This window comes from Poecile atricapillus, chromosome 4 (genome assembly GCF_030490865.1).
Source record: "Poecile atricapillus isolate bPoeAtr1 chromosome 4, bPoeAtr1.hap1, whole genome shotgun sequence".
NCBI lineage: Eukaryota > Metazoa > Chordata > Aves > Passeriformes > Paridae > Poecile > Poecile atricapillus.
In genome coordinates, this window is record NC_081252.1 from 50,811,589 (window position 1) to 50,834,691 (window position 23,103).

General features: G+C 39.0%; 1 protein-coding gene across 1 annotated transcript; it reads right to left on the minus strand.

The window, feature by feature from the left end:
- Positions 1-3,040: 3,040 nt before the first annotated feature.
- On the minus strand, positions 3,041-11,455 carry NIPAL1 (NIPA like domain containing 1). The gene is made up of 6 exons (XM_058838102.1): positions 11,361-11,455; positions 10,457-10,720; positions 8,819-8,875; positions 8,314-8,404; positions 6,316-6,476; positions 3,041-6,171 (listed from the first exon to the last, which is right to left on the minus strand). Exons 2-6 carry the CDS (start codon positions 10,671-10,673, stop codon positions 5,567-5,569), a joined length of 1,131 nt encoding a protein of 376 aa, XP_058694085.1. The 5' UTR covers positions 10,674-10,720; positions 11,361-11,455; the 3' UTR covers positions 3,041-5,566.
- Between the last annotated feature and the right edge of the window lie 11,648 nt (positions 11,456-23,103).

Genomic DNA, 23,103 nt, shown 5'->3' on the forward strand with positions numbered 1-23,103 from the left:
AATACATCACAATATTTAGTTTTATAGGGCTTTGTAGACAAAATATGTAAAACATGCTAGATAAAGAATGATTGAGTTCAATTTAATTTTTGTCACAAATTGAGACACAGTTTAATTTTTGATTTCCAAACTTAAAAAATAACTGTAACAATAAAATTAAATATAGCAAACCCCACAAAGTTTTGAATTTTCAAAAGATTATGGCATCTCATAATCAAACATAGTATTGGCAGTAATCAGTCATCCTTACAGCAATAGTATTTTGATAGTCATTCAACCCATGGGAAATTGTAAATCCCGTTGTTTGAACATTGGGGAGTATCTTCAAACACACTTCTAAGGCATTTCTGCATCAAGTAAAGCACGATGTTCTCATTATTTCATGTAATTCGCCAGAAGAATTGCCGCCAACCAATGTCACTGTTTACTTTTATAATCAATTTATTTTATTTGTGAGCATTCAGCCCTTTATCAGACCTATGACTGAATGCAGATCTATAACAGTTGTGGTTTAACCCCAGCTGACAACAGTACCACGCAGCTGCTTGCTCACTGCCTCTGCCCCAATGGGAGCGAGAATCAGAAGGTAAAACTTGTGGGTTGAGATAAGAACAGGTTAATAACTGAAAGAAAGCAAAATGTAACAATAGCAATAGCGATTAAAAGGAGAAAAAGAGAGGAATAAAAGGCAAGAGAAACCAGTGATGCACAGAACCAGTGCTCACCACCTGCTGACTGATGCCCAGCCCATCCACACACAGTAACCAGCAGCCCCAGCCAGCTTCCCTCCCTCTCCCCCCCAGTTTCCACACTGATCATGATGTTCTGTGGTATGAAATATCCCCTTGGCCGCTTCAGGTGAGCGCCTCCTGGCTCTGCTCCTTCTTGGCCAAAATTGAGACAATGACACGGTGCACACATGGAGCCCACCACAGCCTATGCCCAGGCCACAGAAGTACAAAGCTTTTCAGCAGATGATGCACTACAAATGTGAAATTCAAACTCTCCCCGCAATATAAAGTACATGGGGACTTTGCATAATATATGAGGCCTCTTTTTTAACAGACATTGTAAAACTGGTTTTGCCATATTACTGCAAGTTAATATGTAACATGCTACAGCACCATGCAGTAAAAATCAGCTCCATTAGGTTTTATGTACTCTAAGCACCTTGTTCCTGCCTGTCTCATTAAGCTGTCCCACGGTAAATATGCACCCATCCTGGAAACATGCTGGTCTAATACCTGGAGCTAATAATGCTTGCCTACCAGGCTTCCACTTCCCAATATCATCTTTCTGTAGGCTGCATGGGGAAAAATTTGAAGAAGCTGTTACTAACATTCTGACATGGATAAATTTAACAGCTGCTATCATCAAGCTGACAGTAAATAAATGAAAAAACACTAGAACTTGCTTCAGAGTCAGTGATATTGGTGCTTAATTGGCAGCAAGAAATGCTCTGCAGTACAAAGGTCAGGTATCTACAGTGTGTTTATTTACCAGAACAGCTACACCCTTACATAAAGACTGTACAGCAGGCCACCTTAGACCTCATGGTGACTGTGAGCTTAGATCAAATTCTAACCATATTCTAACAGGGCAAAAATGGATGAACAGTGAGTCACATCCTTGTCACTGACCATAAAGAGGTGTCTGTCTGCTGTTTTTTTAAACTTCCATGTGATAAAAATGAGATATGGGAAAAGCAGTAAAGGAGACACCTCCACACAGGAAACCTTCCATCAAAGGCTGTAGGAGTCTTCAGCATTTGTAAAAATTTAGCTAAAAATTTGCTGATCAAACATAAGAAAACTTGGAAGAATTCTTTAGTATGGATTGGAGGAAAAAAGGCAGAACTCCAAGCTTTTGTGAGCTGGCCACTTAAGATATATCTCTTTTCTATAAAAAGGATGCATTACTGACAAAATGGAATTTATTTTTGGAAAGTGAAATGAATTCACTTGTCCAAAGTACTCCTGAGAAGAAATACAGACCAATTACTAGTGTGTACAGGGCTGATGACACTTATTTTCAGTGCCATTTGGTTTTCAGACCAGTTCCTGCCTCCTCCCCCTCTCCCCTCCCAAGATTTCACAGATGTGGGGCCCTACAGGCACACTGAAGCCCATCACCATCCCTCCTCCCTCATGCACCACCATTCTGACTCATGCTCAGCCTCCCAGCCATGTTCTGAACCATGGCACCATATTAAAACCTGCCCAAAAGGAGTCAGCTACTGCAAACCTGCCCTGCTGGAAAGGTATTTCCTAGCACACTTGCCAATTTTATTTTTCTGGAATTTCAAGAGTGAGAGAATAGCATTTTATAGAAGTACACAATTCCCCATATAGCTCCAGGATGCAACCCTGATGAGTAGAGTTTAAAGTTTTGAATATGTACATTTTGGAGTGAAGATTTTTTTTATAGCATGGTTCTTTCAAGTGTGGCTGGAAAATGAAGATGGTAGAACAGATTTCTATAGAAATGGATGTATTTCCTTCCAAAATTGTACAGATTTTTTAACCTATCCAAGTTTTCTTGACCTATTACATTTAGTTGGTGCAGCTATGCAGTGAACTTAATTGCCCATTAATTTGTCCTGAGGTATGGTAATAACGAGTAGCTGCCAAGATTTGTTTACTATCAGCATTTAAAAGCTGTAATTTGGTTAGCAATGTATTGCCTCTGAGGATTGCTTTGTTCTCCTTCTTAACCATTCACCCTACATACCAAAACACATCTAATTTCTTTATTTAATGTTCTTCATTTCACTGGAAAACCTGACAACTCACTGAAACACTCTCCACTGAGACAGGCTATGAGACAGACATGCCTAATACATCAGCTTTGGGTTTTCTTCTCTAGTTTAGAAATATGACTGACCCTTTTTTTTATCACTTGTTTAAAAAACACAGATAATTTAGTACATAACCATGAATAATTTATTACAAGAGAAATATTAGCATAATTTCAATATAAAAATCAAAGTTATTCCAAACTAGTGATTAAATATAAACATTTTAAAAAATAGCATCTCTTACAACAAATGTTTTTATACAAAAAATTAATCACTAATGTATTTCTAACATGATGGACTTCTTATACATGTAAATGCACCATGAAAATTACTATTAACTTTGGGTATTTGATATTGTTAGAAAATAACATTCTTTTATTATTTGTGGCTACTTATGTGTAATAGCAGATATGCAGGTCCAGTAGGAAATACAGGAATTTTGCTTGGTATAAATTAATTATTGCCAGCAGTTGGTATATAAGGAGTCCACACCCTTCTCAAAGAAAGTATTATTACATATATTTAAAAAATGCCAACGCACAGCCATTCAAGAACTGGACTGGTTGCTTTTTCTTACAAATAACTCATTTGGTCACACCACAGTGATGAGTCCATAAGCAAATAAAGAGGCCACAAACTATGCAAAAGCATTTATTTTTCTCTTTTTTACAGTATATATTTTCCTCAGTTATTCTTTGAGTTGTGTAATTCAGAGTGAAAAGCAATTCAAGTTTTTGTTAAAAACAAACTATAAAAACCCTTCCATTTTTAGTCTTTTTAGTATTTGTATTACTTGTTTTTAACTATAAAGACTTTGAAGCTTGAATCTGGTCCATAAAACCAAAGTATTCTCTGCATTAACAAAGAAGTAATGAAACCCTGTTAGTAGATTCTCTTGTCTGAAGCTTTTTTAACACAAGCATTTTAATAGCAAAGAATTTCTGCCAATCTCATCACTCAAGCTGAAAAATATTCCAAATGTATAATGTATAATGTATACAATGAATACATTATGTAAATAATGTATACATTGTATAATGTATACAATGTCATTATATTTTGAAGGCAAGTACATTTTTTGTGAAAATGTCCCTTTTGCTGGATAACAGTGATGCCACACAAATATATGAAATATAAGCAGCAGCCCTTTTGTTCTTAAAAATAAAGGATGAGCTTTCTTTGGCAGAACAATTTTCTATCCATCCAAACTGTTCTCTTCTATTAAACCATTTGAACATTAGAAAACATATAGCCTGCTTCATGAGGAAATTCTGCTTGGCATATAAATCTCAGCTGATTAAAACCAGTTTTTAACTGCTGAAGTGCTGGCATCATCCCCTGGCAAACTTTCTGGACTCACACTTAAAAATCCAAAGATTGGAAATACTGTTTTCTGATGAGCTTGTCACCACACACATGTCTGATTGCTGATGTTACTCACTTACTTATGAAGTGGAAAACAAAGAGGATTGTAATGAGTGAACCATGGACTGTGCAAACTTTTTTGTGACAGGAAGATCAGTGACCACAACTGAGGAACTACAGTACAGCAGTACAGTTACCAATCTTCAAGGCCTCTGGTAGGTTAATATATTGTTAAATATCTAATAGAGGCAAATACTAATTTTTAGAAAAGATAAAAAATCCAAACTTAAAAAAAAAAAGACCTTCTGATGTTTCTCACCCCTTGCCTACAGCCCATCCTTTACCTAGTATTTTTAGAAGTAGTGCATGGATTGTAAAATGGATTTTGCACTTGTAAAAGAGTAAAAATTAACAGGACTGCTTTATTGTTAATAAGGAACAATATCTTCCCAGAAAATGAGGAAAAAAATTTGAAAAGCTTAAATGGGTTCTAATTAATAGATGGCTGTATTAGGAAGAAGTATGGAAATAGGTAAATTCTCTTCTTAATCCTCAAAATAATATAAAATAAAGTAGAAAATTTTAATTGCATGTTCTGGTTTTCTCCTACCTTTGAATACTTAATTCTATAACCTCATGTAACTTTTTAAGCCAGTAGCAACTGCTTTCAGGCCTCTAATGAATTTTCTTTTTCTTAAACTTGGTCTTAGCTTTAAAAAAGTACAGACATATTCAGGGATTCACAGTCTATTCAGGATTCCTTGGGTAGAAAAGCTGAGACTTATCAAGAATTGTATTTGCTAAAATTTTTTTGTGACATCTAATCAGTGTTCATTGGCAAGTCATCGAGAGCGAAAAAATCTTATATAAAATTTTGTATTAAAAACTAAAAGGGTTAAACACTGTTTTCTTCATATTATGTCTCCAAAGAATATCCTTCATGTAGAGTATCTAGAAGCTTGCTTGGCAATAAATTATAAAAATATAAAGAAAGCCAGAAATATTAAGGCCATCATGAAGATAATAGCAGTGCACCTGCCACTTCAGCAAGGATTGTCTTTTATCATTAAAAGAAAGTTGCATTTTTTAAACTTGGTTTACAAAGACCATTCTTTTTTGCTAAAATTTCCCAAGAAGAGATGCTGCATAAAAAAGGACCATGTTTTTCACTGCCTAACATATAATCACCACCATGTTTCTGTCTGTCATCCTAATTGCTGAACATTTTCATTCATTGCTGCCAACATTTCATTCATTACTGCTGACATAGAGAGGAGTGGCCCACACTTAACAGGTCTCACAGACAAATTTCCAGAGGACTGCAGAAAAGTGGAGCATTCTAGTAGACATGGGTGGGCTGAGTTTGCAATTCATGATACTTTGATGGTGAATACTGCTTGAGTTTCATCGACTGAATAAAACATTGTCCTCCTCATATACCAAAGCTGGGTCCTCCATGGTCTCCAGCAAAGTGTGCCTGGTTTCCAATTCACAGTGTGGCAGTGACTGTTCTTTGGCAACAGTGGACATCAGCTGACTCCAGGTGATGTTAGTGTTCTTGAAAGCATGCAATAGGAAAATGCCAATGATGATGCTGCAGAATCCACTCAGGGTTCCAATGATGTCACCCAGTTCCATACTACTCCACTCCTTGAACAAGATGATGGAGCACGTCACCACTGTTGTAGTGAAGCACACGTAATAAATAGGTGTCACAAGAGATGTGTTGAACACGTCCAGTGCTTTGTTGAGATAGTTGATCTGAGTGCTGACTGAGAGCACCAAGATGCCCACCAAAATATAAACCAATGGATGGCGATAGGCTGGCTTCCTCTCCAGCATTTGCTTAATGGCAATGCCCAGGCCTTTCACCGATGAGACAGAGAAGGCACCGATGAGTGAGCAAATTAAAATGTAAATCAGTATATTTGTCTGACCTCTCTTTGGAGCCACAACAACAATCAGGACAAGGGCAACGACTGTTAGGAGAACAGCAAATGTAACAAACCCTGCAAAAAAGAGGAAAGGCAAGAGTTAAGCACATGAGATAAAATACCTGACTATGTCCACGAACATGCTCAGAGCTGTTCAGTGTCCTGGACACTTCCCTATGAACTGCAGCATGTGTTCACTGCAATTGCACACAGACCTACCTGGATCTTGCAGCTTTCTTTCCATCTCATCTAATGAAGTGACCTCCTCCTCCTCTGGGGCATGAATAACCATGACTGTTGACCCCAAAATGCTCAGTACACAGCCCAGCTTTCCATGAATATTCAGCTTCTCATTTAAAAAATAGGATGACAATATAGCACTGTTCAGCAAAATAGAAATAAAATGTTCAGCTCCATTAGCCACAAAAGACATTCAAAATCTCTCTGTGTAGCATAACAGTAATTCAAAACCTCTTTTGAATCTGGATATATGGTAAACCAGCCTGAAACAATCAAATTGTAAGGAGTTTTTCCAAGAAAGTTGGTCATGACCAAGAAGGTAAGCTCAGGTTTTAGGGGATTTAGCATAGCTAAACCCTCATAGCTTCCCTCCAGGTTGTACAAGGGTTCAAACTGCTAAGGAACTCCTCATTCCTGATTGCCTGGGTCAGGGTAGTATGCACTCCCACTGTAGATTAACTACAAGAGCTGTTTCTTTCTTCCAAAAATGGTTCAAAGCACTTAATTTGCCATTACAACCAATGCACATGAGTTTTGGAAACCGCTCCTCATCCCTCCTCAGGCTCTCCCACCCAGGCACACTTTCTGCTTGGCTTGCCAGGATTCTTCCCAAAACACAGAGAAGGCATGTCCCCCTTCAAAGAGATCAACCCCAGGATCTCCACGGGGTTGATCATTTAACCTAAGGACAATAACATGGCCTAAATGCACCACTCCCAGGGCATGATTAGCCTGTTAGAGCACAGCTTTGGGCATAGGCACGGGCTTAATGTAAATCAAAATACAGACATTTTTTTCACAGAAGGGTATTGAGTTCACTGACACGAATTTCTAACAGTCTCTCTGTCTCAAGGAAATTTGAACAATTGCTATCCCCATCAGAGAAGAGGGCAATAAAACTCAAGCTGTTCTGCACAGCAGCAGCCAGGCAGCCCATTAATCTGCATCTACCACCAGGCTGACCCCAGCACCACTGCAGGGACCCAGTTACACTAGTTTTCCTATGACAGAATGGCTGCAGTTTTAGCAGCTATATTATGGCAAGCATCCTAGGGGTTTTTCTCCTTTTGTTTGGTGGAGGGGGTTTTTTGTTTGTTTGTGTTTTGGGGTTTTTTGGGGGGAGGGTTTGTTTGTTTGTTAGGGGTTAGTTTTGTTTTGTTTTTTTTAATATGTAGCGCATGTTGTTTTAAACACAGTGTTTCATATAGTATACTCAGTTCTTAAAAGTCAGAGTTTTACATTTAAAACACAATAATTTAATTTTGCTAAAAAAATATTCCCTATATTGTACATGTAGTCCATCTCTTTTCTGCTGCTACAATAGCCACATTAGTGTATGTGCTTAAGAATTTGGAAAGCATTTTTTAATTCATATGTAGGAAACAATAAGTCTCTGAAGGACATTTATGTTTCAAAAGAACAACGAATTTTAATTGTGGATACAGAAGAAAGCTAAAATTTTCTTTGCCTTTTTTCCAGAAGGATTTCAGAAAGACGAAAGAAAACCAAAAGGTTTACTAACCATGCCTTAATATGAAATTAAGCTCCTATAAATATAAATGTTTTTGAAAATATTTTGTGTAGGAATACTATATTTTTATTTAAAGTTTTGTCACAACCGAAGAACAGGATAACAGTTTTAAAGAGAGCTCCAGTTGTCTAGGAAGAGATAAATTACTTTCTATCAGCCGTATACCTGGTATATGCTGATAAGAATTACTTTGTAATCTAGGTGGAAAGCCACTGGGAAGGCATTCAGTGACCTTTGCAACAAGACTTTTGATCCTATCTACCCAGAGAACTCAGTTCTAAATAATGAAAAATATTTTTCCACCAAGAAACAAAAAGCATTTTTTGTCCATAAATTGCTTTTTCAGTTCTCTTATTAAAAATCTCCACTTTCAGCCAAAGGCGGTATTTTTTCCTTTGCACAGTGAGTGGTTCATTTGCCAAGGCTTGCTCCCAATTGGTACTGACCTTATGAGAACACTCAGTGCACCCAAGGGGGTAACTAAGGTTGCAGGTGCAAAGGCATAGGCAGCAAAGTTTGCAGCTTCTCCTAATCCCACTGCAGAAAAAAGAACATTTGGTTCAGGTTGGAAGAGGATATTAAAAGGCACAGTATTGTAAATATTTTGTATGACAGCTATGGAAATATTGTATATATTGTATGACAGCTATTCTGGAAATAATAAATGCTGAAGAAAGTTAAATACTTTTCTCCTAAGTACTCCTAGAAGCTGGACAGATGCAATTCCATTGCATTTGACCAGATATTGGAAAAAAGATGGTTATTCTGCAAAGATGCCTGAAGATCAAATGCAGTATTTGAAAGATGGTATATCAGAACAGCTTGTCATGAATGTGATTGCAAGGATATTTCTTTTAAGTGAAGGGAATGAAAAAACAGGCAACAAATCTTTTTAAGACAATCTGTTTTTTGTTGATTTACATATAAGCTGAGAGGAAAGAGGTGACTTACTTGATAGTAGTCCAGCCCACCAAAGCCATTCCTTCAAATAAGAATATCCACCTTGTCCTGAAAGAGAAAAAATAACCTTATCTTAGAAGAAACAGATCACTTTATTGTAAGAAACAAAATATACAGCTTCACATTTGCACCTACAAAGTAACAAAAGAGCATGTTACCTGGATGCAACAAGAAGAATATCTGATTTTGATCGACATTTTGTTAACCACCCTACTACTTTGTGACTTGGACTTCTAAAAAATGCTATTTGACTAAATATACAAAGAGGGAAAGTTTAAAGCAAAAGTAAAATGTTTATAAAGACTGTTGGTGAGCTTAAGAAATGTTTCAAAATGCTTTTCCAGGTCAGATCCAATATATTCATACATTCAGCTGCAGTTTGACTCTCCTTTCCACAGAATCACAGAATGACCAGTTTGGAAGAGACCTTCAAGATCATCGAGTCCAACCCAGCTCTAACACTTCAACTAAACCATGGCACCAAGTGCCACATCCAGTCTTTTTTTAAACACATACAGGGATGTGACTCCACCACCTCCCCAGGCAGACCATTCCAGTACTTTATCACCCTTTCTGTAAAAAACCTTTTCCTAATATCCAACCTATATTTCCCTTGGCACAGCATGAGACTGTGTCTTCTCATTCTGTCAGCTGCTGCTTGGAGAAAGAGACTGACCCCCACCTGCCTACAACCACCTTTCAGGAAGCTGTGGAGAGTGATAAGGTCACCTCTGAGTCTCCTTTTCTCCAGGCTAAACAACCCCAGCTCCCTCAGCTGTTCCTCACAGGGCTTGTATTCCAAGCCCCTCATCAGCCTCATTGCCTCCTCTGGACACACTCAAGCGTCTCAATGTCCTTCCTGAACTGAGGGCCCAGAACTGGACACAGTTTTACTTCAGGTTGGAAGAAATTAGAAAGAAAAATGCCCCTAAGTACATGTTTTTGGGTTTTTTTTACATAAAATGTAAGTGTATAGAATATTCAGAGTATTCAGTTATCAGTTTTTTAAATAACCAAATTCTCTGGAATTTTATATTGCAATGAATACAACAAACATAAGAAAAACTGCCAATGCTATGTATTTAAATCCATGCAAAGGAAATAATGAGATTAGTGCAATTGTCCTTTTTCTAGCTCTTCATCTCTTGACTTTGATGAAGGGATAGCTGTACCAACTGTAGACACTTGTGTAATAAATATAGTTTCTAAAACTCATTGCTCTTACTTAAAAAAAGCAGAGCAAAACCAAAAAACTAAACCAAATTACCAGCTGAAGACTTTCTATCTCAAATGAGGGGGGAAAGATCAAAAAAAGAGGGAGAAAGGCATTTTGAAAGGTAAGAGAAATGGAGAATTTTATTTGGTAACTAATTGCTCTCAATGAGGAAATAGCACCACCTCACTAGATTTAATACCCTCTGAACCTCCATAGTCGTGAGTTCTGAAATCCCAGTCCCTGTAATCACACACAGATAAATAATACCATGTCTCCATCTCTCACCAAGACAGGACTTCTGATCACCATTAAAGTACTTTTAAACATGTTATCTGTGACTCAAACCTTGATTTTTTCAAGTTCTAAGAGGTGTTTGTGTCCCCAGCAGGAGCAATGCTGGCACCATCACTTACCAGCTCGGGTGACTCCTCTGTCTGCCAGTTTCAAAAGTCCTTTTTTCTTCAGTATGAAACTAGAACCAATAAAGATACTGGAACCTATAGCCAAAGCCAAGCCAATGTAGAGGTGGTATTTGCTTCCAGAAGGCATGGAAATGCTCCAGTTTGTTTCATTGCCAGACCCCTCCATAGAGGTGCGGAAAGGAGTGAGTGATTCAGACACGTTGATCATCTGGCACCATGCTTGGCAAGAGTCACAGCAAGAAGAGAACACAACACCTGGGAGCGGAAAAAGAAGGACAAATGATTCACAACACAGGCCCAACTCTGGAAGAGCCCTGTCCTCACTCTTCTCACTCCTTTTCATGTCTTTGCAGAGCACCTATAATTTCTGACTGTGCAAATAACACACAAAACCCACACAATGTACACAATGCTGCCCTGGGTCATTACCCACCCCTGTAGCTCACAGATGATTACATTATTTTACATACATTATTTTACATTTCATTGGCTCAGACAAGCAATAAGAGAAATACCTAGGAATGCAACAAAAAAATATTAGCTTCAATTTAAAATTAAACTCAAAATCTTAAAAGCTATCCTGAAACCTCAAGATGAAAGGGCTCTTTTTGTTGTGCAGAGACCACAAACATATAGCCAAATCCATGATTTTGGACTTTGCCTGTTAAAGTAAGCCTGCTGCTATTCAAGGCTTCTGTTTTTACATTGGTAGCTGAGACTGGAAAAAAAAAATGGGAATAAAAGGAAGGAAAATCAAACAGGGAGCAAACCCTCACTGCATATGAGCACTAAGACATTTTATTAAAACAATTTTGTGTGAGCCAAGTCTTATCTAACCAATCACAGAATTTTCAGGTGAAGGCCTCTTTACACCTCACAGGAAATTTAATCTAACCTCAATAAGCCCTGGATGGAGGTAGATCACAGGCCACAGGGGACAGTTCCCCCAGCTATCCTTGCAACACTGCTGGAGAGCTGGGTGATCCTGAGCAGAGACCGAAGTTTCACATTCCCGGTCAGCCAAGCATTATCAGTATCACTATGATGACAGCCTGTGGGAATGACATCATTGTTATCAGCCTAGATTTGTTTTTAAAGGAAGAAGAGGTATTGCATTTACAAGAACAAAAGGAGTTGCTTTTTTGCATGGCGAAGCAGGGGTCAGGCAGCAAAGCTGCAACAGAGCTTAGGCAGTCTAGGCAGATTTCTCATTTTGTCACAGTAGAGTGCATCAGGCAATCAGTGTGGTTTACAGACTCCAGGGATACCTTTAAAACAATCTTTTTTGAAAAGGAGATTTATTGTGAAGATATGTTAAAATATGAAACGAAGTACAAAAGCTCAGTCCACTGTGATATATATAAAGCATGGGATGCAACAAATAGTTTTGTTTTCCGTGTTTTCCCTGTAATTAAAATTACACATTAACAATCCATCCTGATGTGGCAGCATCAGTAATTCACTCCCTTTTTTTCTTTCTTTTCTTCCCCCCCACCCTCCAACTGAAAAAACGCCACTTGGGGACTTGGTAGAAAAGGATGTGCCTCCTGTGTTCACATGTAACCTCTGGAAATAGTAAAGTTATATCAAAGGTACTTCACTGAGCAATTAAAAAGAAGCAGATTTGGATAATTCATTTAATACAATTTAACAAGGAATAGTTAAAGTACATAAGGGCTTAAAACCACCATATTTGCAGTTGGCAATGCCAGCATTAACTCTGGGAGACAGCACCCTTTACAAGCAAGGAACTAGAGTGAGTACCTGCTCCCTGTTTTCTCATTCCATACTGTACAATAAACATACTACAGGAAGTTATAATTTGATTTGCAGGCTGTGCAAACACATTTCCTTGTTTGCCAAGAATGTTTCCATATAACAGGAGTTGTTTTGTATTGCTAAGTCAGACATAATAAAAATGTTCCCACAAGATGTATGTTCGTATTCCACTTCTGAAGATTAAAGTGTTAGAGAACTTAGATCAACATGCAGTTACTATTGCATAGTATGTAGGATAGATACTATTCTACACTCTTATCATTAATAGAAATTACAGTTGGATAATGTAAAAATACAGAATTAGTATTTGCACCTGAAAGTATTTTGAGATCCTAAACTATTAGCATAGTCTTAGAAGAAGAAAAATTTGCATATAATTGTTTTGACATAATCAGTGAAGAATAAATCACAAACAAAAATTACAGAAAAATCCTTTAAGCATAAATATATTTTCTTTTAGTAAGCACATATTAGGGCAAGACAAAAATTATTCTGCTCATGGCATGGGGGTTGGTCTAGATAGCCTCCAAAGGTCCCTTCCAACCCAAACTATTCTATGATTCTGTGAAAAAAAAACAATGGGGACAGGAATGAAAATCCCTTAGCTCCCAATACCTATACTGATGCTAAACCAGGATGTGTGAGAAGCAGTAACGTTCCTTAATTAAAGGAATTTAATTAAAAGAAAGGCCTTTAATTAAAAAAAACCATGAAGATAAGTACTCCTGATAATTATAGTCTTTCAGCTACCTGCAACAGTAAAGGCAGCTTTCTGCTTTTCAAGTGCATTGGGTTTCTACAGTGAAAAAAAATAATTATTTTCATACCCCTTTTCTGTGACTGGTGTACCTTCATTTAGCTGGAGATGAATGGCAGGCTTATTTCATTTCATAAGACACTACTGCTACTTTTTCTACGTGTTCTAAAGTTTTTCATTCCTCAGCATACATTACAACATCAAATAAGGAAAATTTAATCATAGCATTTGTACTAAGTTACTCAGCGACTACCATAGGTTGTTCCTCTCCTTTCTGAATTACAATCTTTGACCACCTTCACAAAGAAACATTGGATTTTTTACTGAGAAGAGTAATTTTGAATGCTTATTATCTCTGTTTATTGTGCTGGGCAGCTTTCCACAGTTAAAAAAAAAAAAAAAGCCATTTGATCCACTTGCATGAGAAGTGGCATGTCACTGCACTGATCAAAGAACCACTTGAGAGATGGGAAGAGGAGGCTGATCCAGGAATTACTGTTATTTTACTACCCCTCTGAACACTCTGATGATCACTTTGAAAGGCTGAGGAAGGTGACAAACCACTGAGGCTGCCTGGCTTGCTCAGCACGGAGTTTCTGTAGCTAAGCTAGTTTCACCTCCTACATCCAAATGTCAACAAACATGAACCTGTCAGCAGAACCCCTCCTTGTAGGAGTAATCTCTACCAGCTCTGACTCAAGGCTGGCAGCAACAGGAAAACAGACTGAGCTAAGGCAGTTGCTGGTACAATTTCTAAACGTTTTTATTTTATATATTTTTTTCCCCCTCCTCAAACACGTGAATATTCTCTACCGGAATTGGGTAGATCAGCCACCCCGGTGCTACACATTGCTTGTGACATGTCTAACTTGCAGTCCAGGGCTGACTTGCCCTGGTTTACGACAGCCAACTGGGCTCTTAACCTGCCATTGGAGATACTGGTCCTAAGTCATCTCGAAATTGCTTTGATTAGACAATAATTTGACCATTTCTACTGAGCTCACGACTCAGCCCACTCCTGGGTAGAAACATGAAAAGCCTTTCTCGATCACCCAGGAAATACCAAGCCCACCTTTGCCAAGGCGCCGCTCCTGGTGCCAGAAGTGGGCGTACCGAGAAGCAGCAAGGCATTCTTCCCTGGCACACCCGGAGTGGAGACTCAGCAAAAGGCACAAAACAAAGCTGAAAAGGTGTTTAAAGCGAGGCAGCCGCGGGAGAAGCGCAGGAGCCTCTCCGGCCGCGCCACTCCTCGGAAAACAACGGGGTGAGGTCAGGGCGGAGGCAAGCCCGAGGCGTGCGGGGCTCCGGGCACCGCGCCCGCCCTGCGGGCTCAGGGCGCTGCGGGAGCGCCCTCCGTGTCCCGAGCCCCGCGCACCCTCCGTGTCCCGAGCCCCGCGCACCCTCCCCAGACCCCTCTCCCTCCCCGCGGTGCCCCGGCACCCGCGCAGACACTGACCCGTGCGGCAGGACGGGCGGCGGGCAGTGCCTCTCCGGGCCCCGGGGCTGCGGGGCTCCGCGGGATCCGCGCCGGCGGCTCCGCCCGCCCGGGCGAGGCCGGCGCACCTGGGCGCGCCCGCTCTCCGGTGGAGACGGAGGTGGCATCCCCGCCACCCCTCTGGAGCCGGCCCGGCGGGGAAAGGGCACGCAAGGCTCCAGGAGTGACCCAGAACGGGCTTTCTAGATCGTTATCAAGCACCAGACCTGGGGAGTTCTGTGACCCCACCTGAGCACTGAAAGAAAAGCGTTCTCTCCTGAAGTACCTTGGCAGCTTTTGCCTTTCCTGGGAGTTTCTATAGATTTAATTTTCTTCCCTTTCGCAGGTGGGAGAAGAGCTGAGCAGTCTTGATGCACAGCCACTTATATCTGTGACAAACCACCAGCGCTCACTTTGGCCACTGGATCCGCGGGCAAACAGAGGGATCCCCCTCCAGAGTCAAACTCTGCCAGCGTCCTAAAACAAGGGCAGTGCCTGGTGATGCATGCCCTGAGATGACTCCCTGTGGCTCAACAGGCTCCAAGTTGTTACAAGAAATAATTCTCTTTATTGCCCAATCAATAGTTTCCACGTGGAAGTCTAAGGTCTTGGTTTTGACGTAATTGAGTGAAATACATTTACAAAATGTAAGGCTTAATAAAACATTACATGTTACCCAGCAAACTTCCTGGGACAGTCTGCAGACCTTCAGCATGCACAAGGATTTCGCTAAGTGGAGGCAAAATTGCAAATTTAACACACCTCCACGGAGCACCACAGGGACTGCTAAAAAACCAGAGCAATAATTTTAAATGGTATTTGAAACAGTTAAATCAGAATTTTAAAGCACAGTTTGAAACTTTGGGAGTAAACTGTGATCTTCTTGTGCAACATAAGCATGTCCATAGGATAAAACCATATATATGGACAGATGCATGTCTGCAGTCTGCTTCAAATTCCTATTTTTGCTCTGTGTCTTCTTAGATCTGTCAACTCTTTGTGTTCACATCCCTGTTTCTGCAAAAATGTGTCAATTTTTTGAGCTTGCTGCAATCCTGCAAGTGGCTCAGTTGGCAGATCTGCTGAGAAGGGAAGTGGTAATATCCACAAAGTCCTGCTGAAGCAGCAGAGAAGGTGGGAGAGGGTGAGCTGCCAAAGACCACCTCTTCCTCTGGCACAGCTCTTGCTGACCTGCTGCTCACGGCTTCAGCATTACTGTGGTGCAGTATCCAGGGCAAGAATTCTGAGAAACAGTACAGCTAACACTTCTGTAGATGGGTCTCTGTACCAGCCAAGTCCTTTAGCTGACCACGGACATCAAAGTCTATTTAATAAATGAATAAAATATTTAATCTGATTTTCACATTTGTTGACAGCTGGCTGAACATGAACCAGCAGTGTGCCCAGGTGGCTAAGATAACCAGTGGTATCCTGCCCTGTATGAGGAATGGTGTGGCCAGCAAAATTTTGTCCCCCTGAAGTTGGCACTGATGAGGCCACACTGTGAATCCTGTGTTCAGTTCTGGGCACATCACTGTAAGAAAGACATTGAGGTGCTGGAGCAAGTCCAGAGAAGGGGAATGGAGTTGTGAGGGGTCTGGAGCACAAGTCCTGTGAGGAATGGCTAAGGGAGCTGGGGGTATTTTACCTGGAGAAAAGGAGGCTGAGGATGAACCTTATACCTCTCTACAACTGCATTAATCCCCCCATCTCTACCTCTGTGTTAGCCATGAACAATTTGATTACCATAATTTGTGGGTCTCCTTGGCTTTGTTATAAATTCTTTAATCTTGCTGAGTTTGGTTTTTTTTCTTATGTGCATATGAATTGAGTTCCTCACGCGGTATTTAATTTTATTATCATAAATACTGAAGATGATGACAACAGGTTCCACCACAATTAAAAAGCCTGTTCACTGTGCAGCTAGTTCAGGTGCAGACATGAAGGATGATCTATCTCTTTTATTATTATTTAGGAAAATTGCCTGTGGCGTTTTTAAATCCTGTTACCATTGCCCAGCTTCCCTGTTCTGCATTACTCTGCCAGCAGTTGCTGCTACACGAAAGTGCCCAAACATGAGTTCTGTTCAATACAGAAGCCACAGACAGATTTATTACCTGTCCTGGCATGTAGCCACACAAAAATTACCAATGTAGATTTGTGAATATGGGAACGCTATCTATCCCACTACATGGTGATTTAGTGCAGACCTGCAGGAACAATACATGAAGAAATTAAATTCAACAGAGAAAAAAAAATATCTCTAGATATTATTAATAAATTATTAAAATTATTAGATTTCTGTGTTTGCTGTATAGAGATTAATTGTACACATTTTCCCTTATAAATGCCCAGATGGTGCCACCTTAACTCCTTCTATACTACAAAGAGTGAATAACATGAGAACTAGATTTATTAAACCCTTTTTATCTACAGTGCATTTTCTACAACTCTTATTGGTGGCAATGTCATATATTGATGATTTTTGTTTAAGCAGAATTAATATCAGTTGAATCACCTCTGTATGTGTAAACATTTTAGCATAGTTTTTCTGCACAAAGGACCAAGATTTCCTATGTTATTTTAACTTGAAATAAAGTCCTGCTAAACAGAAGTACTGACTGTACAGAGCTTCTGGAACTCCCATAGGGTCACTACAATTTTTCCTTATCCCAATTATACCATTGAATGAAGACCTAATGTTTTCCAGAGAGTTTTCTGATAGGCTGGTCTCTCTGTTCCTTGCAGGTTTCAGGCTAGGAGTTGAAGAGACATCTTGAGGGAGAGACACCCACCAAATATGGAAGGCACAAGGAAAGTCTTACTGCAAGTTCATCTCAGGGCACAGAAAAAACTGCCAGGCATGGCCAGACACAGTGTGGACATTTCAGAAGTGCTAGTCCCTGTGCGGAGGATCCATGCAAAAACTAGAGTCTGGGCCTGGAAAATGATGGCGAAAGGTTTTGATACAGTGAGCACACTGTGTGGTGCTGTGCTCTGTGGCGGAGAGCACTTGCAGTGTTTTGTGATTTCAGCCTCATCTACACATGAGAACCCAGTAAACCAATACACATCTTAAATTGTTTCTATTTCACTCTCCATCACTCACCCTAAAGTAAAAATACAGTACCACCTACTGGTGGAGACACTGTTGGCACTGGTGGTTTTCTAGTCATCAAGCCTCATTGAGGCCAATTGAGCTTCATGACACTGAATTCTACACAAGAGCATAAATAAGCCAGAAGCCCAGCACTTCTCAGCTACAGCACTTCCAACACGACATTAATTGCTGAAATCACATCAGCACTAGAGAAAAACAGAACAGTATTTGCAGAAAATAAGCCTGCCTAAACCGTGGTCCCAATCCAAACGCTCTGTTTGCAGAGCTTCAACACAGTAAGTTGAAAGGCAATGTTGTGCTATTAAAACCTGCTTATTTATAAGTCATACATATGTCTAATGTATCTAGTGTTTTGGCTATGGGTATCTGAAACTAGACATGTACAAACATGTAGCCTTAATAGGATTGAGAAGAATTATAGATGATGACAACGCAAGATGCAAAAATAGATTATAGTTGGCCTACTAAAACAATAATCCATTAGTGCAGTCATTCTCCCATCAGTCAAGGTTACTTCACTGGAATACAGAATGATGGGAAATATATCTGTGAAAAAAATATTGACATTAAACTAATATAATTGTCAGTGAAGTCAATGACATCTAAGTAACTGGCTTTTAAAGGAGGGCAGAATTGACACCACTGTGCTGAGCTCATCCAGAATTTGTCCTGAAAGCTTCTTCACAGGTTAGCGAGGTCCTGGCCACTGTGAGACAAAGAACTGGGGAGGCTTAGTAAGACTCATCTTCCTCTGTTTCAGAGCTTTGAAAAATTCCAGGGTAAACCAATAAAGAAAAAAGTAAGTTAGCATTCCTTTGCAGGACTTTTTATTTTATCAGAAAACTGGGAGTTCTATATCAGATACATCAACTCTTTTGTGACACATAACAAGGCATATATCCCAAACATATAGTTTGGGACTCCATATACCACCATATAGCCACCACATATTCACAGAATCACTGCTCAGCACTGAACATTGACATCTTACAGACTGCAAGACAGGGAAAAACCCTGGAGAATGACAGAGGTAAAACTGACCAAGATTCAATACTTGTTGAATGCAGTAACCTTCTGAGATTCCTTTCATATCTATCATCTTAGGATAAGAGATGCATTTCAGCTCTTCAAAGACGACAGTAAAGCATATGCCAGAATTTAGAAGATTACTCAGTTCTCTATCTATTTTATTATTTATTTATATTGCATATCTTATTCAAAACTGGTATATGTGGCTTGTGCATAAATTATGTATTTCCTTGTTGCCCGTTACTATCCTATTTAAAAGGATTTTTATTCTTTAAGTTTCAAATGCATGTTCTCTTTTCCGGAAAATGAAATGACTGTTGTCAGGACTGGAAAGTCATAGTAGCTGATGTGTCTAATTTGTTTCTATCATCAGAAGGCTGACCTGTGCTGAGAGTGGGGACTGACAGTGGTAAAATAAGAGGTTTTTAGGCTTCAGGCACTAGCTTGAGCCTGTGGGAAAGTCAAGTACACAACTCACTCTGGCCTGAGAAATCATAAGGAGGAATCCAAACAGTCCTTAGAGAAGGAAAACAACCTTTGCAGGTGTTGTTTGCCACCTTTTTGTTTACTTGTAAGAAACAGTCAAGGGGTACTCTTCCTAACTGTCCAATGATGGTTATGTGTTGGTTTCATGACCAATGAGAGTTTTACCTTTTTGGACCTGCTGGGAACTGCCTATAAAAGAAGATCTGGAAGAATAAAACTTGATCTCTTTTGCAACTGAGGCTTGAGAGTCTGTGTCGTCACTTTACCATTCCTAATGCAGTGCAACAGCTGAGCTTTTGTTTTATGATTAAATCCATAAACTCAGTCACCTGGGCTGCAAGATTTAAATTGGTTCCTATGATTGCTAATGGAATTTTTGCCTGCTGCCCTTGGTTATAGAACCAAATGTGTCATAATCCCAGAATCCCAGGGGCTAGACTGCTTTTCTGGATTCTCTTTTTATGAAGCAAAGTTAAAATGTAATACAGTAACTTTAGCTATGTCTCAGCTGTGACAAAGATATAAATTCAGGTTTCAACATTTACCTCTTTTTGCTGCTTAAGAGCTTTTCTTTTTTGCTTTTACAAAAATGGGCCATGTACAAGATTCCAGAGTCAAAAATTAATCACTCAAAGTTCAAAGAACATTATTTTCCTCATTCTTATGGTATCCAGCAGTGAAATATGAAAGATGAGGTTGTTGAAAGACCCCCGAGCTATTCACCAGTCTTCACAGAAGTAATTGTGAATGCCGTTTATTTCTATCTTTAGCACACCTTTTATAGGGTTCTACAGGGTCTGCAGGCAGAGCAAGCTACTATTGGCTAACACACACAGTTTACATTTTTTCTCCTACACACAAGGATATTGTTTTACTTTACTCTCTCTTCTGCATGAAGGTTTCAAGGACTTTAGCCTTTAATATCACGACTTATGTCAAAGGCTTTTGCCTGGCTGTATGCAGTTTGTGCATACAGGCCTTTACTAATATATAAAATATATCAACATGAGGTGGCAAATACCATCTTCTCTTTTGAAGTATATGCTAGGATCCTCATGGGACCTTTCTTGATCTTTGGCCACCACAGATGCACTCTTGCATGTTTCTAATGGAGGAGGAATGCAGCTACTTAAACCATTTTGCAAAGTCATAATCTATACTGAAGTTGAAGGTCCGTTTAATGTCTTAAAACTCCATCATTGAGGGATTTTCCAGTAAAAATGTGTCCGCAATTCACTGGATTTTTTAAGTATCAAAATACGTTATGTTATATTATTTTAAAACTTTAAGTAGTTTAAAATGTTATTCCTTTTCTTCAGCCATATGGTATACACATTAAAATAAACAGAAAAGTTCAATTTATGTGTTTTATCTATTACAGTAAAAAAACTGTTACTACAGTTAAAAAGCATCTGCAATATTAAGAAAAGAAGGGAGCAGAAAATACTGAATATATATTTATTTACAGTATTTTTGGTTCAATTTCAAAACAATTGAATTGGAGCTCACTCCAGTATTTGTCACTTCTTGTTCTTGTAGATAGGGTTAGTAAGCTTCTCTTCAGGTGAAGGATAATACTGACGGCCACTGTCACTTTCATCTCCCTCTAAATCTCAAAATCCATCACTAGGTCAAGGAAATCCTCTTCTAATAACCATTCCTTGGGAATAACTCAGAGAACGGCACAGAGGACTGGCTCTTTGTGAAATCGATCCATAAGGGATTTATTTATGAAATGTTGATTATATTTAGCTTTTCATGGTGATTCTGCCTATATAGTAAGGAAATGTGGCTGATTTAAAAGACTGAAATCTCTATTAGAAGCAGCAGATTACATTCCCAAGGTAAGCATGCACACTGCTTGTTGAAACTGCTTATTGCAGAACTGCTAAGGACTCTTAGCATGTTAGAAAAGACAGAACATGCTGTAGCATGCTGCAGATTTCAATGTTAATGAAGATATTTTGCTGCTTTTTGTAAAGGAAAAAATTAAACCTTTATATGGTGCAAAAATCTGTTCCAGGGTATCCTTATTTAAAGCATTTTCTCTATGAAAGTAATGATTAAAGATGTGAATGTGGTGGGCCAGTAAGAAAGGGAGAAATATGTAAAATACAAGAGCAGAAGAGACAGGAGCTGATCTTCCACTCATCACAATCCTGTAAAAGGAAAATACTGCCTTCATTTTCTTGCAGCCCTAAAGATTTTGATGTTTAGTAATAAATATAATTAGTTTTCAGGTCATAATGCTTGAAACATTTTAAAAAAATCCAAAGTAGTAAAAGAAAACTATTTGGGATGATACAGTAAAAACCATATGGTAGAAATCTAAAATATATCTAAAGAAAGCATCTATCTATTACATTTTTAATTTTCTATGTAAATATGATAATGTGAAAATGTGCATCCCAATGTTAAAAAGCACTGTAACAAGTTGTGACAATGTATCAGCTTAAGAAAAAATACATGTGACTACAGAATAGGAAACATCATATTGATAGAATTTAGTAAAAAATTTGAAATTCTTGAAAATGCATAAAGATGAGTTTGGACCCACTGAGTTTAATGTGATGTTTTCTATTGTACCCAGTATGGGAAAATGCTGTAACAAGGTAACAATAGTCCCCAAACTAGATTTAATTACTGTGTCTGTCCAGCTTGCACTGGGCACATGCTGCATTAGCACTTCTGTGTCGTAGACTTGGTAACTTAAACTCCCCACAGTTTGCTTTCAGACTAGTGGAATTTGAAGATATTCTTGTGCTATGCATCCTGACTGATTGACAAGGAAATAAGCTGGTATAGCATTTACCTGAGCTTGACATTCAAACTTGTTATTTTGAGACTACAGGGTAGTTAATATTTCAGTTTCTATGCTACTTTATATTTTCAATGCCTCAGTAATATGAAATGTCCAGTCCTGCCTCAAATGGCAGCTCCTCTTTCCCAGGAAATCCTATACATGGCTGCTTCCCCAGAGCCCAGTATCCCACAGTGCCTCTGTTTACAATAGACACCAACAAAGCCAGAGGAATTTGTTTATTTGAAAAAATGCACAGAAAATCCTATTAACCTGAAGAACATGGGAATGTTGAGAATACAGATTTTTTTCCCCAGCCTTCAGGCTATGTGCTCTGGATTGGTGTGATTTTGGGCACCTTATATTTTATCATACTTATCATCATCTTTAAACTCTAGTATAAGTGCAAATCAGTATGTCTGGAGAGCACAAAGTCAAAATTTTTTTTGTTCTTGAAACTAAAGAAGACTCAAAGAGCAAAAGCAAACAAGAAAAATATGTGCCTATGTAGAAATGCTGCTACTGTGAGTGCTAACATGAACTGAATGGTTTAGAGCCCACTCTGCCAGAGAAATTATTTCCCTTGAGATTAATGCATCTGAATTTGTCTGGCGCTGAGTTGGACACAGCTTTATTTTGAGCCATTATTTGTATGGCCCTGTGGAGGATATTGGTTTAATCAGGATGGAATTTTGTGTGCCAGCATTAGTAGAGCTTTCAGAGCTCCTGTAAGCAGATATAAAGCTACTTAATTGAACTTGGTGTAATTTCAATCCTCTCACTTTCAAGCAGTAAGTCAGTGGAAACCCTGGCACAGTTTTTAGTCTCCTGATGAATCTAACTTGACGTTTATCATGTCTTAGATATTTAGAATATTTTTATGTCTATTTATTGTAGACCTGATTATTTTCTTGTAAGCATTTAAAGACTGACCAGTAATATTGGACTATATTTAGGTCTATCCATGGAATAATACATCTTAATCTTCAATCTTTATCTTTTTATTTTGTAGAATGTTATATCTCAGTTGGTCAGAGCATGGTGCTAATAACACCAAGGTTGTAGGTTTGACCCCTGTACCGGCCATTCACTTACGAGTTGCACTCAGTAGTCCTTGTGGGTCCCTTCCAAACCAGAATATTCTGTTATTCCATGATATTACTGTATAATTTTTTGCACCATGTGTCATTCA

Coding starts and splice junctions, on each gene's coding strand:
- NIPAL1 (XM_058838102.1), bottom strand. CDS start 10,673: ATGATCAACGTGTCTGAATCACTCACTCCTTTCCGCACCTCTATGGAG. Junction 8,405..8,818: donor GTGGGCTGGACTACTATCAA/GTAAGTCACCTC, acceptor TTTTTTCTGCAG/TGGGATTAGGAGAAGCTGCA. Junction 6,172..6,315: donor AAGAAAGCTGCAAGATCCAG/GTAGGTCTGTGT, acceptor TCTTTTTTGCAG/GGTTTGTTACATTTGCTGTT.